General features: G+C 56.5%; 1 protein-coding gene across 2 annotated transcripts in view; it reads right to left on the bottom strand.

Moving 5' to 3' along the window:
- Window positions 1-395: 395 nt before the first annotated feature.
- Window positions 396-19,035, bottom strand: part of LOC129842940 (tRNA dimethylallyltransferase-like) — a gene marked incomplete at its 5' end in the record, with an annotated part of 30,228 nt that continues 11,588 nt past the window's right edge. The window contains 3 exon segments of one of the 2 annotated variants that reach the window (XM_055911649.1): window positions 396-1,116; window positions 1,359-1,476; window positions 1,620-1,729. In XM_055911649.1, the coding sequence (XP_055767624.1) occupies window positions 884-1,116; window positions 1,359-1,476; window positions 1,620-1,729 (461 nt within the window). 2 annotated transcript variants of the gene reach the window in all.

Raw genomic sequence — 19,035 nt, 5'->3', positions numbered from 1 at the left:
CAGCCTGATCAACTCTATGTGAAGAACATGTGTCACACGAGGCAAATGATGGTCACACCAGATACTGACTGGTTTTCTGATCCACGTCCTTACTTCTGCATGTCTGTATTCCCAGGGATATGACATCCATAGATTAGAGCCTAATGAATTCATTTCAATTGACTGATTTCCTCATATGAACTGTAAACTCAGTAAAATGGTTTAAATTGTTGCGTTGATATTTTTTTGTTTAGTTTAGTAAAACAGTGGCGAGAATCAGGGCAGTGAAAACACAGTACTTTAAAAACTCCTAAGATGTCCCACTGAAGGTACAAATCCCACTTCACTCACAACAAAACTATTAAATGATGTCATGTTTGTCTGGTCATTCAAAAAACAACTGAAGTCATAAAAAATTAAAAAAAAGTATCTTTAATTACAATGGAGACACACGTACATCTCGTTGCAAACACAGCCGTGCCATACAGTGTGTTACAAGACGGTCACCTGACAAGAGGACAGAGAAGGTTTGGTCTTATTGAACCCTGCTGTAAAACATCAACTGAGATTTCCATTTGAGAGTTCTGTCACAATTCAACTTCACTTCAGAATCCAAGGAACCAAACCGACCAATCCATGAACTCTCCAAGAGTCAAACAATGATGAAGTCATAGACGTGAGCGATGATGTCATAGTGGTGATGTCGTCAAGAGACCGACTTATCCCTGGTCTCAGTGTTGTCCTCAGATAAAAAAAATAAACATTTTAATGGATTAAGTTTCCTTGATTGTTCCTTTTTATCTTTCTGATTGAATAGGAGTCAATCCGACAAGCAGGCCACAAGATGAGGCCAAAAAGCCTTCGGTCCCACCCGCAATACTGATCATAGGGCCTTATAGTTCTCCTATAGAACTGGGGCTTCTTTCTCAGTAGAACTGGTACCTGGGGACTCTGGTTCTCCACAGGCCTCAGCTGAGCCAGGGGCTAGAGTAGTGGAGTTAGCCAGGGTAGGGCCATCTGTAGTAGGGGTGGGAGGTGGAGTAGTCCCCTGGGGCTGGTCGCTGGCTGGTTCAGGTTCTGGCTCGGACTTCCTCCTCTTCCTCACATGATAGTGGTGTTTCTTAGACTTGAGATGGGCTGGAGACAACCAAGAAAGACAGACAGGTTTCAAGTCAGTGAGTTCAACGTTTGACGACCATAAACATAAAAGTCTGGTGCACGTCACTCCAGAGACATTGAGCGTCGACTCACAAGGAATACCTATATGTAACATTCTCCGAAACACAAAACTGCCAAGTTATAATCGTTCCTATTGTATACCGAGGGTCAGTCATGCCAACCCACAACGTTGGAAGAACATTGTCGTAACGCTTACCCACCTGTCCACTCCAGGTCTCCGATGATCACCTTGTCACACAGCTCACAGGTGTGACGGCTTCGCTTGTTCCTCTTCCCCGCCCCCTCCACTCTCATTGGCTCAACGGTAGGTCGCTCCCCCTGGGGGGGGGCGGAGTTAAAGAGGAAGTGAGCAAAATCAAATCAAAACAAACTTTATTCAGTCATCTCAACAAACATTACAGAACATTTGATCGAAGACGTAAAACAAAAATCAGGACTAAAGACTGAAAACCTGTTTCCACCTTAGTGAGACGATCCAATATCAGAAGGGCTGGGCTTAGGACGGTCTCCTCCCACTGTGACACGTCAGTCACATCCAGACCATACACTGCTGGGACGTTGTCCCCTGGTCCTGAAGACAGAGACAGAGAGATGAAGAGACGGACGGACACAGAGGGTCTCATGGTGCTGCTGGACTGGACAGAGAAGCCTGTTGGGACGTTGTCCCCTTGTCCTGAAGACAGAGACAGAGAGACAGGAGACGGACGGACACAAAGGGTCTCATGGTGCTGCTGGACTGGACAGAGACATGAAGCCTGTTGGGACGTTGTCCCCTGGACCTGACGAGAGAGACATTGGTTGTGTTCTGATTCTATACCCTTCTACACGAAGTGTACACTTGTACACTACCCCTGAATGATTCAAAAGCATCGGATGGCCCCGATGACAGAGAGGGAGAGACATGGCTTGCCTGCTACTATGGACGGATTTAAAAGCATTGGATTGGCTAAAGGGTGTTTCTGCCTTATTTCTCCTTCTAAATCATTGATGAGAGTGAACAAGAGCTACAGAAAGAGGGGGAGGCAATGTGGTTTCATTGAGTGTCAATCATATGAGCTCAGTTTCCATCTCTAAATGTATTAGCCCCATCCAGTCTGCATGCCACTGCAGCTCTGAGCGGATGCCATTGTGGCTCTAGGTTATTGCAGTCCAGTGGTGGTGTGAGTGAGTGCAGCAGCCGCACCCTAGAGCTGTGTCAATCTGCTGACTCACACTGGCTCCATAATATAACTCTCTCTCTCTCTCTCTCCCTATCTCGATCTGTCGAGCAGTGAGAGCCATAACCCATTACTGAATACTCTCTGGCTCCTTACAAAATGTAATGGATAGAAGATACACATAGAGATACCTAGCACGTAGTAGAGATACCTAGCGCGTAGTAGAGATATCTAGCACGTAGCAGATACAGATACCTAGCGCGTAGTAGAGACACCTAGCGCGTAGCAGAGACACCTAGCGCGTAGCAGAGACACCTAGCGCGTAGCAGAGACACCTAGCGCGTAGCAGAGACACCTAGCGCGTAGCAGAGATACCTAGCGCGTAGCAGAGATACCTAGCGCGTAGCAGAGATACCTAGCGCGTAGCAGAGATACCTAGCGCGTAGCAGAGACAGATACCTAGCGCGTAGCAGAGACAGACACCTAGCGCGTAGCAGAGACAGACACCTAGCGCGTAGCAGAGACAGACACCTAGCGCGTAGCAGAGACAGACACCTAGCGCGTAGCAGAGACAGACACCTAGCGCGTAGCAGAGACAGACATCTAGCGCGTAGCAGAGACAGACACCTAGCGCGTAGTAGAGACACCTAGCGCGTAGTAGAGACACCTAGCGCGTAGCAGCGACAGACGCCTAGCGCGTAGCAGCGACAGACGCCTAGCGCGTAGCAGAGACAGACGCCTAGCGCGTAGCAGAGACAGACGCCTAGCGCGTAGCAGAGACAGACGCCTAGCGCGTAGTAGAGACACCTAGCGCGTAGCAGCGACAGACGCCTAGCGCGTAGCAGCGACAGACGCCTAGCGCGTAGCTGAGACAGACGCCTAGCGCGTAGCTGAGACAGACGCCTAGCGCGTAGCAGAGACAGACGCCTAGCGCGTAGCAGAGACAGACGCCTAGCGCGTAGTAGAGACAGACGCCTAGCGCGTAGTAGAGACACCTAGCGCGTAGCAGAGAGAGACACCTAGCGCGTAGCAGAGACAGACGCCTAGCGCGTAGCAGAGACAGACGCCTAGCGCGTAGCAGAGACAGACGCCTAGCGCGTAGCAGAGACAGACGCCTAGCGCGTAGCAGAGACAGACGCCTAGCGCGTAGCAGAGACAGACGCCTAGCGCGTAGCAGAGACAGACGCCTAGCGCGTAGCAGAGACAGACGCCTAGCGCGTAGCAGAGACAGACGCCTAGCGCGTAGCAGAGACAGACGCCTAGCGCGTAGCAGAGACAGACGCCTAGCGCGTAGCAGAGACAGACGCCTAGCGCGTAGCAGAGACAGACGCCTAGCGCGTAGCAGAGACAGACGCCTAGCGCGTAGCAGAGACAGACGCCTAGCGCGTAGCAGAGACAGACGCCTAGCGCGTAGCAGCGACAGACGCCTAGCGCGTAGCAGAGACAGACGCCTAGCGCGTAGCAGAGACAGACGCCTAGCGCGTAGCAGAGACAGACGCCTAGCGCGTAGCAGAGACAGACGCCTAGCGCGTAGCAGAGACAGACGCCTAGCGCGTAGCAGCGACAGACGCCTAGCGCGTAGCAGCGACAGACGCCTAGCGCGTAGCAGAGACAGACGCCTAGCGCGTAGCAGAGACAGACGCCTAGCGCGTAGCAGAGACAGACGCCTAGCGCGTAGCAGAGACAGACGCCTAGCGCGTAGCAGAGACAGACGCCTAGCGCGTAGCAGAGACAGACGCCTAGCGCGTAGCAGAGACAGACGCCTAGCGCGTAGCAGAGACAGACGCCTAGCGCGTAGCAGAGACAGACGCTTAGCGCGTAGCAGAGACAGACGCCTAGCGCGTAGCAGAGACAGACGCCTAGCGCGTAGCAGAGACAGACGCCTAGCGCGTAGCAGAGACAGACGCCTAGCGCGTAGCAGAGACAGACGCCTAGCGCGTAGCAGAGACAGACACCTAGCTCGTAGCAGAGACAGATACCTAGCGCGTAGCAGAGACAGATACCTAGCGCGTAGCAGAGACAGATACCTAGCGCGTAGCAGAGACAGATACCTAGCGCGTAGCAGAGACAGATACCTAGCGCGTAGTAGAGATATCTAGCACGTAGCAGAGACGCCTGGCGCGTATTAGAGATACCTAGCGCGTAGCAGAGATACCTAGCGCGTAGTAGAGACAGACGCCTAGCGCGTAGCAGAGACAGACGCCTGGCGCGTAGCAGAGACAGACGCCTGGCGCGTAGCAGAGACAGACGCCTGGCGTGAAGCAGAGACAGACGCCTGGCGCGTAGCAGAGACAGACGCCTGGCGCGTAGCAGAGACAGACGCCTGGCGCGTAGCAGAGACAGACGCCTAGCGCGTAGCAGAGACAGATGCCTAGCGCGTAGCAGAGACAGACGCCTAGCGCGTAGCAGAGACAGATACCTAGCGCGTAGCAGAGACAGATACCTAGCGCGTAGCAGAGACAGATACCTATAGCGCGTAGCAGAGACAGACGCCTAGCGCGTAGCAGAGACAGATACCTAGCGCGTAGCAGAGACAGACGCCTAGCGCATAGCAAAGACACTTAGCGCGTAGCAGAGACAGATACCTAGCGCGTAGCAGAGATACCTAGCGCGTAGCAGAGACAGATACCTAGCGCGTAGCAGACACAGACGCCTAGCGCATAGCAGAGACACTTAGCGCGTAGCAGAGACAGATACCTAGCGCGTAGCAGAGACAGATACCTAGCGCGTAGCAGAGACAGATACCTAGCGCGTAGCAGAGACAGATACCTAGCGCGTAGCAGAGACAGATACCTAGCGCGTAGCAGAGACAGATACCTAGCGCGTAGTAGAGATATCTAGCACGTAGCAGAGACGCCTGGCGCGTATTAGAGACACCTAGCGCGTAGCAGAGATACCTAGCGCGTAGTAGAGACAGACGCCTAGCGCGTAGCAGAGACAGACGCCTAGCGCGTAGCAGAGACAGACGCCTGGCGCGAAGCAGAGACAGACGCCTGGCGCGTAGCAGAGACAGACGCCTGGCGCGTAGCAGAGACAGACGCCTGGCGCGTAGCAGAGACAGACGCCTAGCGCGTAGCAGAGACAGACGCCTAGCGCGTAGCAGAGACAGACGCCTAGCGCGTAGCAGAGACAGACGCCTAGCGCGTAGCAGAGACAGACACCTAGCGCGTAGCAGAGACAGATACCTAGCGCGTAGCAGAGACAGATACCTAGCGCGTAGCAGAGACAGATACCTATAGCGCGTAGCAGAGACAGACGCCTAGCGCGTAGCAGAGACAGACTCCTAGCGCGTAGCAGAGACAGACGCCTGGCGCGTAGCAGAGACAGATTCCTAGCGCGTAGCAGAGACAGACGCCTGGCGCGTAGCAGAGACAGACACCTAGCGCGTAGCAGAGACAGATACCTATAGCGCGTAGCAGAGACAGACGCCTAGCGCGTAGCAGAGACAGACTCCTAGCGCGTAGCAGAGACAGACGCCTGGCGCGTAGCAGAGACAGATTCCTAGCGCGTAGCAGAGACAGACGCCTGGCGCGTAGCAGAGACAGACACCTAGCGCGTAGCAGAGACAGATACCTAGCGCGTAGCAGAGACAGATACCTAGCGCGTAGCAGAGACAGACGCCTAGCGCATAGCAAAGACACTTAGCGCGTAGCAGAGACAGATACCTAGCGCGTAGCAGAGATACCTAGCGCGTAGCAGAGACAGATACCTAGCGCGTAGCAGACACAGACGCCTAGCGCATAGCAGAGACACTTAGCGCGTAGCAGAGACAGATACCTAGTGCGTAGCAGAGACAGATACCTAGCGCGTAGCAGAGACAGATACCTAGCGCGTAGCAGAGACAGATACCTAGCGCGTAGCAGAGACAGATACCTAGCGCGTAGCAGAGACAGATACCTAGCGCGTAGTAGAGATATCTAGCACGTAGCAGAGACGCCTGGCGCGTATTAGAGATACCTAGCGCGTAGCAGAGATACCTAGCGCGTAGTAGAGACAGACGCCTAGCGCGTAGCAGAGACAGACGCCTAGCGCGTAGCAGAGACAGACGCCTGGCGCGAAGCAGAGACAGACGCCTGGCGCGTAGCAGAGACAGACGCCTGGCGCGTAGCAGAGACAGACGCCTGGCGCGTAGCAGAGACAGACGCCTGGCGCGTAGCAGAGACAGACGCCTAGCGCGTAGCAGAGACAGACGCCTAGCGCGTAGCAGAGACAGACGCCTAGCGCGTAGCAGAGACAGACACCTAGCGCGTAGCAGAGACAAATACCTAGCGCGTAGCAGAGACAGATACCTAGCGCGTAGCAGAGACAGATACCTAGCGCGTAGCAGAGACAGATACCTATAGCGCGTAGCAGAGACAGACGCCTAGCGCGTAGCAGAGACAGACTCCTAGCGCGTAGCAGAGACAGATACCTATAGCGCGTAGCAGAGACAGACGCCTAGCGCGTAGCAGAGACAGACGCCTAGCGCGTAGCAGAGACAGACGCCTAGCGCGTAGCAGAGACAGACTCCTAGCGCGTAGCAGAGACAGACGCCTGGCGCGTAGCAGAGACAGACGCCTGGCGCGTAGCAGAGACAGATACCTATAGCGCGTAGCAGAGACAGATTCCTAGCGCGTAGCAGAGACAGATACCTATAGCGCGTAGCAGAGACAGACGCCTAGCGCGTAGCAGAGACAGACGCCTGGCGCGTAGCAGAGACAGATTCCTAGCGCGTAGCAGAGACAGACGCCTGGCGCGTAGCAGAGACAGACGCCTGGCGCGTAGCAGAGACAGACGCCTGGCGCGTAGCAGAGACAGACGCCTGGCGCGTAGCAGAGACAGACGCCTGGCGCGTAGCAGAGACAGACGCCTGGCGCGTAGCAGAGACAGACGCCTGGCGCGTAGCAGAGACAGACGCCTGGCGCGTAGCAGAGACAGACGCCTAGCGCGTAGCAGAGACAGACGCCTAGCGCGTAGCAGAGACAGACGCCTAGCGCGTAGCAGAGACAGACGCCTAGCGCGTAGCAGAGACAGACACCTAGCGCGTAGCAGAGACAGATACCTAGCGCGTAGCAGAGACAGATACCTAGCGCGTAGCAGAGACAGACGCCTAGCGCATAGCAAAGACACTTAGCGCGTAGCAGAGACAGATACCTAGCGCGTAGCAGAGATACCTAGCGCGTAGCAGAGACAGATACCTAGCGCGTAGCAGACACAGACGCCTAGCGCATAGCAGAGACACTTAGCGCGTAGCAGAGACAGATACCTAGCGCGTAGCAGAGACAGATACCTAGCGCGTAGCAGAGACAGATACCTAGCGCGTAGCAGAGACAGATACCTAGCGCGTAGCAGAGACAGATACCTAGCGCGTAGCAGAGACAGATACCTAGCGCGTAGTAGAGATATCTAGCACGTAGCAGAGACGCCTGGCGCGTATTAGAGATACCTAGCGCGTAGCAGAGATACCTAGCGCGTAGTAGAGACAGACGCCTAGCGCGTAGCAGAGACAGACGCCTAGCGCGTAGCAGAGACAGACGCCTGGCGCGAAGCAGAGACAGACGCCTGGCGCGTAGCAGAGACAGACGCCTGGCGCGTAGCAGAGACAGACGCCTGGCGCGTAGCAGAGACAGACGCCTGGCGCGTAGCAGAGACAGACGCCTAGCGCGTAGCAGAGACAGACGCCTAGCGCGTAGCAGAGACAGACGCCTAGCGCGTAGCAGAGACAGACACCTAGCGCGTAGCAGAGACAAATACCTAGCGCGTAGCAGAGACAGATACCTAGCGCGTAGCAGAGACAGATACCTAGCGCGTAGCAGAGACAGATACCTATAGCGCGTAGCAGAGACAGACGCCTAGCGCGTAGCAGAGACAGACTCCTAGCGCGTAGCAGAGACAGATACCTATAGCGCGTAGCAGAGACAGACGCCTAGCGCGTAGCAGAGACAGACGCCTAGCGCGTAGCAGAGACAGACGCCTAGCGCGTAGCAGAGACAGACTCCTAGCGCGTAGCAGAGACAGACGCCTGGCGCGTAGCAGAGACAGACGCCTGGCGCGTAGCAGAGACAGATACCTATAGCGCGTAGCAGAGACAGATTCCTAGCGCGTAGCAGAGACAGATACCTATAGCGCGTAGCAGAGACAGACGCCTAGCGCGTAGCAGAGACAGACGCCTAGCGCGTAGCAGAGACAGACGCCTAGCGCGTAGCAGAGACAGACGCCTAGCGCGTAGCAGAGACAGACGCCTAGCGCGTAGCAGAGACAGACTCCTAGCGCGTAGCAGAGACAGACGCCTGGCGCGTAGCAGAGACAGACGCCTAGCGCGTAGCAGAGACAGACTCCTAGCGCGTAGCAGAGACAGACTCCTAGCGCGTAGCAGAGACAGACTCCTAGCGCGTAGCAGAGACAGACTCCTAGCGCGTAGCAGAGACAGACGCCTAGCGCGTAGCAGAGACAGACTCCTAGCGCGTAGCAGAGACAGACGCCTAGCGCGTAGCAGAGACAGACGCCTAGCGCGTAGCAGAGACAGACACCTAGCTCGTAGCAGAGACAGATACCTAGCGCGTAGCAGAGACAGATACCTAGCGCGTAGCAGAGACAGATACCTAGCGCGTAGCAGAGACAGATACCTAGCGCGTAGCAGAGACAGATACCTAGCGCGTAGTAGAGATATCTAGCACGTAGCAGAGACGCCTGGCGCGTATTAGAGATACCTAGCGCGTAGCAGAGATACCTAGCGCGTAGTAGAGACAGACGCCTAGCGCGTAGCAGAGACAGACGCCTGGCGCGTAGCAGAGACAGACGCCTGGCGCGTAGCAGAGACAGACGCCTGGCGTGAAGCAGAGACAGACGCCTGGCGCGTAGCAGAGACAGACGCCTGGCGCGTAGCAGAGACAGACGCCTGGCGCGTAGCAGAGACAGACGCCTGGCGCGTAGCAGAGACAGACGCCTGGCGCGTAGCAGAGACAGACGCCTGGCGCGTAGCAGAGACAGACGCCTAGCGCGTAGCAGAGACAGATGCCTAGCGCGTAGCAGAGACAGACGCCTAGCGCGTAGCAGAGACAGATACCTAGCGCGTAGCAGAGACAGATACCTAGCGCGTAGCAGAGACAGATACCTATAGCGCGTAGCAGAGACAGACGCCTAGCGCGTAGCAGAGACAGATACCTAGCGCGTAGCAGAGACAGACGCCTAGCGCATAGCAAAGACACTTAGCGCGTAGCAGAGACAGATACCTAGCGCGTAGCAGAGATACCTAGCGCGTAGCAGAGACAGATACCTAGCGCGTAGCAGACACAGACGCCTAGCGCATAGCAGAGACACTTAGCGCGTAGCAGAGACAGATACCTAGCGCGTAGCAGAGACAGATACCTAGCGCGTAGCAGAGACAGATACCTAGCGCGTAGCAGAGACAGATACCTAGCGCGTAGCAGAGACAGATACCTAGCGCGTAGCAGAGACAGATACCTAGCGCGTAGTAGAGATATCTAGCACGTAGCAGAGACGCCTGGCGCGTATTAGAGACACCTAGCGCGTAGCAGAGATACCTAGCGCGTAGTAGAGACAGACGCCTAGCGCGTAGCAGAGACAGACGCCTAGCGCGTAGCAGAGACAGACGCCTGGCGCGAAGCAGAGACAGACGCCTGGCGCGTAGCAGAGACAGACGCCTGGCGCGTAGCAGAGACAGACGCCTGGCGCGTAGCAGAGACAGACGCCTAGCGCGTAGCAGAGACAGACGCCTAGCGCGTAGCAGAGACAGACGCCTAGCGCGTAGCAGAGACAGACGCCTAGCGCGTAGCAGAGACAGACACCTAGCGCGTAGCAGAGACAGATACCTAGCGCGTAGCAGAGACAGATACCTAGCGCGTAGCAGAGACAGATACCTATAGCGCGTAGCAGAGACAGACGCCTAGCGCGTAGCAGAGACAGACTCCTAGCGCGTAGCAGAGACAGACGCCTGGCGCGTAGCAGAGACAGATTCCTAGCGCGTAGCAGAGACAGACGCCTGGCGCGTAGCAGAGACAGACGCCTGGCGCGTAGCAGAGACAGACGCCTGGCGCGTAGCAGAGACAGACGCCTGGCGCGTAGCAGAGACAGACGCCTGGCGCGTAGCAGAGACAGACGCCTGGCGCGTAGCAGAGACAGACGCCTGGCGCGTAGCAGAGACAGACGCCTGGCGCGTAGCAGAGACAGACGCCTGGCGCGTAGCAGAGACAGACGCCTGGCGCGTAGCAGAGACAGACGCCTGGCGCGTAGCAGAGACAGACGCCTAGCGCGTAGCAGAGACAGACGCCTAGCGCGTAGCAGAGACAGACGCCTAGCGCGTAGCAGAGACAGACGCCTAGCGCGTAGCAGAGACAGACACCTAGCGCGTAGCAGAGACAGATACCTAGCGCGTAGCAGAGACAGATACCTAGCGCGTAGCAGAGACAGACGCCTAGCGCATAGCAAAGACACTTAGCGCGTAGCAGAGACAGATACCTAGCGCGTAGCAGAGATACCTAGCGCGTAGCAGAGACAGATACCTAGCGCGTAGCAGACACAGACGCCTAGCGCATAGCAGAGACACTTAGCGCGTAGCAGAGACAGATACCTAGTGCGTAGCAGAGACAGATACCTAGCGCGTAGCAGAGACAGATACCTAGCGCGTAGCAGAGACAGATACCTAGCGCGTAGCAGAGACAGATACCTAGCGCGTAGCAGAGACAGATACCTAGCGCGTAGCAGAGATATCTAGCACGTAGCAGAGACGCCTGGCGCGTATTAGAGATACCTAGCGCGTAGCAGAGATACCTAGCGCGTAGTAGAGACAGACGCCTAGCGCGTAGCAGAGACAGACGCCTAGCGCGTAGCAGAGACAGACGCCTGGCGCGAAGCAGAGACAGACGCCTGGCGCGTAGCAGAGACAGACGCCTGGCGCGTAGCAGAGACAGACGCCTGGCGCGTAGCAGAGACAGACGCCTGGCGCGTAGCAGAGACAGACGCCTAGCGCGTAGCAGAGACAGACGCCTAGCGCGTAGCAGAGACAGACGCCTAGCGCGTAGCAGAGACAGACACCTAGCGCGTAGCAGAGACAAATACCTAGCGCGTAGCAGAGACAGATACCTAGCGCGTAGCAGAGACAGATACCTAGCGCGTAGCAGAGACAGATACCTATAGCGCGTAGCAGAGACAGACGCCTAGCGCGTAGCAGAGACAGACGCCTAGCGCGTAGCAGAGACAGACACCTAGCGCGTAGCAGAGACAAATACCTAGCGCGTAGCAGAGACAGATACCTAGCGCGTAGCAGAGACAGATACCTAGCGCGTAGCAGAGACAGATACCTATAGCGCGTAGCAGAGACAGACGCCTAGCGCGTAGCAGAGACAGACTCCTAGCGCGTAGCAGAGACAGATACCTATAGCGCGTAGCAGAGACAGACGCCTAGCGCGTAGCAGAGACAGACGCCTAGCGCGTAGCAGAGACAGACGCCTAGCGCGTAGCAGAGACAGACTCCTAGCGCGTAGCAGAGACAGACGCCTGGCGCGTAGCAGAGACAGACGCCTGGCGCGTAGCAGAGACAGATACCTATAGCGCGTAGCAGAGACAGATTCCTAGCGCGTAGCAGAGACAGATACCTATAGCGCGTAGCAGAGACAGACGCCTAGCGCGTAGCAGAGACAGACGCCTAGCGCGTAGCAGAGACAGACGCCTAGCGCGTAGCAGAGACAGACGCCTAGCGCGTAGCAGAGACAGACTCCTAGCGCGTAGCAGAGACAGACGCCTGGCGCGTAGCAGAGACAGACGCCTGGCGCGTAGCAGAGACAGACGCCTGGCGCGTAGCAGAGACAGATGCCTAGCGCGTAGCAGAGACAGACGCCTAGCGCGTAGCAGAGACAGACGCCTAGCGCGTAGCAGAGACAGACGCCTATAGCGCGTAGCAGAGACAGACGCCTAGCGCGTAGCAGAGACAGATACCTAGCGCGTAGCAGAGACAGACGCCTAGCGCATAGCAAAGACACTTAGCGCGTAGCAGAGACAGATACCTAGCGCGTAGCAGAGATACCTAGCGCGTAGCAGAGACAGATACCTAGCGCGTAGCAGACACAGACGCCTAGCGCATAGCAGAGACACTTAGCGCGTAGCAGAGACAGATACCTAGCGCGTAGCAGAGACAGATACCTAGCGCGTAGCAGAGACAGATACCTAGCGCGTAGCAGAGACAGATACCTAGCGCGTAGCAGAGACAGATACCTAGCGCGTAGCAGAGACAGATACCTAGCGCGTAGTAGAGATATCTAGCACGTAGCAGAGACGCCTGGCGCGTATTAGAGATACCTAGCGCGTAGCAGAGATACCTAGCGCGTAGTAGAGACAGACGCCTAGCGCGTAGCAGAGACAGACGCCTGGCGCGAAGCAGAGACAGACGCCTGGCGCGTAGCAGAGACAGACGCCTGGCGCGTAGCAGAGACAGACGCCTGGCGCGTAGCAGAGACAGACGCCTGGCGCGTAGCAGAGACAGACGCCTGGCGCGTAGCAGAGACAGACGCCTAGCGCGTAGCAGAGACAGACGCCTAGCGCGTAGCAGAGACAGACGCCTAGCGCGTAGCAGAGACAGACACCTAGCGCGTAGCAGAGACAGATACCTAGCGCGTAGCAGAGACAGACACCTAGCGCGTAGCAGAGACAGATACCTATAGCGCGTAGCAGAGACAGACGCCTAGCGCGTAGCAGAGACAGACTCCTAGCGCGTAGCAGAGACAGACGCCTGGCGCGTAGCAGAGACAGATTCCTAGCGCGTAGCAGAGACAGATTCCTAGCGCGTAGCAGAGACAGACGCCTGGCGCGTAGCAGAGACAGACGCCTGGCGCGTAGCAGAGACAGACGCCTGGCGCGTAGCAGAGACAGACGCCTGGCGCGTAGCAGAGACAGACGCCTGGCGCGTAGCAGAGACAGACGCCTGGCGCGTAGCAGAGACAGACGCCTGGCGCGTAGCAGAGACAGACGCCTGGCGCGTAGCAGAGACAGACGCCTGGCGCGTAGCAGAGACAGACGCCTAGCGCGTAGCAGAGACAGACGCCTAGCGCGTAGCAGAGACAGACGCCTAGCGCGTAGCAGAGACAGACGCCTAGCGCGTAGCAGAGACAGACACCTAGCGCGTAGCAGAGACAGATACCTAGCGCGTAGCAGAGACAGATACCTAGCGCGTAGCAGAGACAGACGCCTAGCGCATAGCAAAGACACTTAGCGCGTAGCAGAGACAGATACCTAGCGCGTAGCAGAGATACCTAGCGCGTAGCAGAGACAGATACCTAGCGCGTAGCAGACACAGACGCCTAGCGCATAGCAGAGACACTTAGCGCGTAGCAGAGACAGATACCTAGCGCGTAGCAGAGACAGATACCTAGCGCGTAGCAGAGACAGATACCTAGCGCGTAGCAGAGACAGATACCTAGCGCGTAGCAGAGACAGATACCTAGCGCGTAGCAGAGACAGATACCTAGCGCGTAGTAGAGATATCTAGCACGTAGCAGAGACGCCTGGCGCGTATTAGAGATACCTAGCGCGTAGCAGAGATACCTAGCGCGTAGTAGAGACAGACGCCTAGCGCGTAGCAGAGACAGACGCCTAGCGCGTAGCAGAGACAGACGCCTGGCGCGAAGCAGAGACAGACGCCTGGCGCGTAGCAGAGACAGACGCCTGGCGCGTAGCAGAGACAGACGCCTGGCGCGTAGCAGAGACAGACGCCTGGCGCGTAGCAGAGACAGACGCCTAGCGCGTAGCAGAGACAGACGCCTAGCGCGTAGCAGAGACAGACGCCTAGCGCGTAGCAGAGACAGACACCTAGCGCGTAGCAGAGACAAATACCTAGCGCGTAGCAGAGACAGATACCTAGCGCGTAGCAGAGACAGATACCTAGCGCGTAGCAGAGACAGATACCTATAGCGCGTAGCAGAGACAGACGCCTAGCGCGTAGCAGAGACAGACTCCTAGCGCGTAGCAGAGACAGATACCTATAGCGCGTAGCAGAGACAGACGCCTAGCGCGTAGCAGAGACAGACGCCTAGCGCGTAGCAGAGACAGACGCCTAGCGCGTAGCAGAGACAGACTCCTAGCGCGTAGCAGAGACAGACGCCTGGCGCGTAGCAGAGACAGACGCCTGGCGCGTAGCAGAGACAGATACCTATAGCGCGTAGCAGAGACAGATTCCTAGCGCGTAGCAGAGACAGACACCTAGCGCGTAGCAGAGACAGATACCTAGCGCGTAGCAGAGACAGATACCTAGCGCGTAGCAGAGACAGACGCCTAGCGCATAGCAAAGACACTTAGCGCGTAGCAGAGACAGATACCTAGCGCGTAGCAGAGATACCTAGCGCGTAGCAGAGACAGATACCTAGCGCGTAGCAGACACAGACGCCTAGCGCATAGCAGAGACACTTAGCGCGTAGCAGAGACAGATACCTAGCGCGTAGCAGAGACAGATACCTAGCGCGTAGCAGAGACAGATACCTAGCGCGTAGCAGAGACAGATACCTAGCGCGTAGCAGAGACAGATACCTAGCGCGTAGCAGAGACAGATACCTAGCGCGTAGTAGAGATATCTAGCACGAAGCAGAGACGCCTGGCGCGTATTAGAGATACCTAGCGCGTAGCAGAGATACCTAGCGCGTAGTAGAGACAGACGCCTAGCGCGTAGCAGAGACAGACGCCTAGCGCGTAGCAGAGACAGACGCCTGGCGCGAAGCAGAGACAGACGCCTGGCGCGTAGCAGAGACAGACGCCTGGCGCGTAGCAGAGACAGACGCCTGGCGCGTAGCAGAGACAGACGCCTGGCGCGTAGCAGAGACAGACGCCTAGCGCGTAGCAGAGACAGACGCCTAGCGCGTAGCAGAGACAGACGCCTAGCGCGTAGCAGAGACAGACACCTAGCGCGTAGCAGAGACAAATACCTAGCGCGTAGCAGAGACAGATACCTAGCGCGTAGCAGAGACAGATACCTAGCGCGTAGCAGAGACAGATACCTATAGCGCGTAGCAGAGACAGACGCCTAGCGCGTAGCAGAGACAGACTCCTAGCGCGTAGCAGAGACAGATACCTATAGCGCGTAGCAGAGACAGACGCCTAGCGCGTAGCAGAGACAGACGCCTAGCGCGTAGCAGAGACAGACGCCTAGCGCGTAGCAGAGACAGACTCCTAGCGCGTAGCAGAGACAGACGCCTGGCGCGTAGCAGAGACAGACGCCTGGCGCGTAGCAGAGACAGATACCTATAGCGCGTAGCAGAGACAGATTCCTAGCGCGTAGCAGAGACAGATACCTATAGCGCGTAGCAGAGACAGACGCCTAGCGCGTAGCAGAGACAGACGCCTGGCGCGTAGCAGAGACAGATTCCTAGCGCGTAGCAGAGACAGACGCCTGGCGCGTAGCAGAGACAGACGCCTGGCGCGTAGCAGAGACAGACGCCTGGCGCGTAGCAGAGACAGACGCCTGGCGCGTAGCAGAGACAGACGCCTGGCGCGTAGCAGAGACAGACGCCTGGCGCGTAGCAGAGACAGACGCCTGGCGCGTAGCAGAGACAGACGCCTGGCGCGTAGCAGAGACAGACGCCTGGCGCGTAGCAGAGACAGACGCCTGGCGCGTAGCAGAGACAGACGCCTAGCGCGTAGCAGAGACAGACGCCTAGCGCGTAGCAGAGACAGACGCCTAGCGCGTAGCAGAGACAGACGCCTAGCGCGTAGCAGAGACAGACACCTAGCGCGTAGCAGAGACAGATACCTAGCGCGTAGCAGAGACAGATACCTAGCGCGTAGCAGAGACAGACGCCTAGCGCATAGCAAAGACACTTAGCGCGTAGCAGAGACAGATACCTAGCGCGTAGCAGAGATACCTAGCGCGTAGCAGAGACAGATACCTAGCGCGTAGCAGACACAGACGCCTAGCGCATAGCAGAGACACTTAGCGCGTAGCAGAGACAGATACCTAGCGCGTAGCAGAGACAGATACCTAGCGCGTAGCAGAGACAGATACCTAGCGCGTAGCAGAGACAGATACCTAGCGCGTAGCAGAGACAGATACCTAGCGCGTAGCAGAGACAGATACCTAGCGCGTAGTAGAGATATCTAGCACGTAGCAGAGACGCCTGGCGCGTATTAGAGATACCTAGCGCGTAGTAGAGACAGACGCCTAGCGCGTAGCAGAGACAGACGCCTAGCGCGTAGCAGAGACAGACGCCTGGCGCGAAGCAGAGACAGACGCCTGGCGCGTAGCAGAGACAGACGCCTGGCGCGTAGCAGAGACAGACGCCTGGCGCGTAGCAGAGACAGACGCCTGGCGCGTAGCAGAGACAGACGCCTAGCGCGTAGCAGAGACAGACGCCTAGCGCGTAGCAGAGACAGACGCCTAGCGCGTAGCAGAGACAGACACCTAGCGCGTAGCAGAGACAAATACCTAGCGCGTAGCAGAGACAGATACCTAGCGCGTAGCAGAGACAGATACCTAGCGCGTAGCAGAGACAGATACCTATAGCGCGTAGCAGAGACAGACGCCTAGCGCGTAGCAGAGACAGACTCCTAGCGCGTAGCAGAGACAGATACCTATAGCGCGTAGCAGAGACAGACGCCTAGCGCGTAGCAGAGACAGACGCCTAGCGCGTAGCAGAGACAGACGCCTAGCGCGTAGCAGAGACAGACGCCTAGCGCGTAGCAGAGACAGACTCCTAGCGCGTAGCAGAGACAGACGCCTGGCGCGTAGCAGAGACAGACGCCTGGCGCGTAGCAGAGACAGATACCTATAGCGCGTAGCAGAGACAGATTCCTAGCGCGTAGCAGAGACAGATACCTATAGCGCGTAGCAGAGACAGACGCCTAGCGCGTAGCAGAGACAGACGCCTAGCGCGTAGCAGAGACAGACGCCTAGCGCGTAGCAGAGACAGACGCCTAGCGCGTAGCAGAGACAGACTCCTAGCACGTAGCAGAGACAGACGCCTGGCGCGTAGCAGAGACAGACGCCTGGCGCGTAGCAGAGACAGACGCCTGGCGCGTAGCAGAGACAGACGCCTAGCGCGTAGCAGAGACAGACGCCTAGCGCGTAGCAGAGACAGACGCCTAGCGCGTAGCAGAGACAGACGCCTAGCGCGTAGCAGAGACAGACGCCTAGCGCGTAGCACAGACAGAGATGTGTCTCACACACACACAGAGTTAAGTCCAGCTGGGACGGCCGGTCGCCTTTAACAGCGGGGACCGCTGGTCGCCTTTAACAGCGGGGACAGCCGATCACCTTTACCTTAATTATGGTTTAATCGTCCACACACATACGGTTTCTGGTGGAAAAGACAGAGTCAAACTACCTTTACATGTTATATATTGTCATTGTTTTCTGGGAGAGTCTCTCTATATCCTAAAAAATAAATACATCTATTTTTTGTGCTCATATAAAGGATGTTTTTAATAGAGGCACAAAAGTCATCAACATTTGCCCAACTGTATTCCTTTACAACGAAGCAATTGTATATTCAACAGCAGCGTTCTGGGAACAACAATGGTGGACACACCTTTTCAGAACTAAAACTTCTCTTTTCTTTACTGCCCCCCCCCCCCCCCCCCCCCCCCCCGTGTCGTCCTGACCGGTCACTGTTTAAATTCAAAACATTAACTGCCACTGTGCAACTATTGAACACCTCACATTATGTGATACCATAACAGCGTGTTTCCTTATCGTGACCAAAACATCTCCTTTCCTCTATTGAGCGGCTCTATACGGGCGTCTCCTACACCTGTCTCTAAACAACACTCGCTGACAGGGTGACACTGGAACTCGCTTCCCTGCGTGCCAACTGTTAATCACACTCAGCTTTGCCTTTAGAGACAGTTTGCGTTGTGTTTAAAGTTGCTGTTTACGTTGCTCTCACAACAGAACAGACAGCAGGTAGGAAGAGCAGAGCACCTGGGAGATCTACAGTACACCCCTACATAGAGAGAGAGAATACTACACTCTCTCTCCCTCGGGTTGCCAGATGACTGTTTTACAATCTGCCTGAAATCTTACTCTGCCAAATCTTACTCTGCCTGACTGCTGTGAAAGGGGGATGAGGGAGGGAGGGACAAAGAGAGGGGTACCTTACCCTGCGGCGCACACACACTATCACCCTCAACTTCACGTCTGTCTCAGAGGGGTATCAGTTTCACTCCAACACAAGGGACGGATCAAAGACCGAACCACATCTGACAGCTGCTGTGTGTGTGTGTGTGTGTGTGTGTGTGTGTGTGTGTGTGTGTGTGTGTGTGTGTGTGTGTGTGTGTGTGTGTGTGTGTGTGTGTGTGTCCTTGTTTGGTGACTTAAGTGGTTTGTTTGCGTGTGCGTGTGTGGAGAAACAGTAGCACACCTGTTACAACAAATGGCCCAGAGTCATCTGTCTCTCACGTGTGTGTGTGTGAGTGAGTGAGAGAGGGAGGAGGTAGAAAGGGCAGTCCAAAAACTCCAGAGGAAGGAAAAGGAGGGAGCTGAAGGTAGAAGAGGAGGGAGGAAGAGGAGGGAGCTGAAGGTAGAAGAGGAGGGAGGAAGAGAGGGAGGAAGAGGAGGGAGGAAGAGGAGGAAGGAAGAGGGGGAGCTGAAGGTAGAAGAGGAGGGAGGAAGAGGAGGGAGCTGAAGGTAGAAGAGGAGGGAGGAAGAGAGGGAGGAAGAGAGGGAGCTGAAGGTAGAAGAGGAGGGAGGAAGAGGAGGAAGCTGAAGGTAGAAGAGGAGGGAGGAAGAGGAGGGAGCTGAAGGTAG

This window comes from Salvelinus fontinalis, unplaced genomic scaffold (assembly GCF_029448725.1).
Source record: "Salvelinus fontinalis isolate EN_2023a unplaced genomic scaffold, ASM2944872v1 scaffold_0077, whole genome shotgun sequence".
Taxonomy (NCBI): Eukaryota; Metazoa; Chordata; class Actinopteri; order Salmoniformes; family Salmonidae; genus Salvelinus; species Salvelinus fontinalis.
This window is presented reverse-complemented; position numbering and strand designations above follow the sequence as displayed.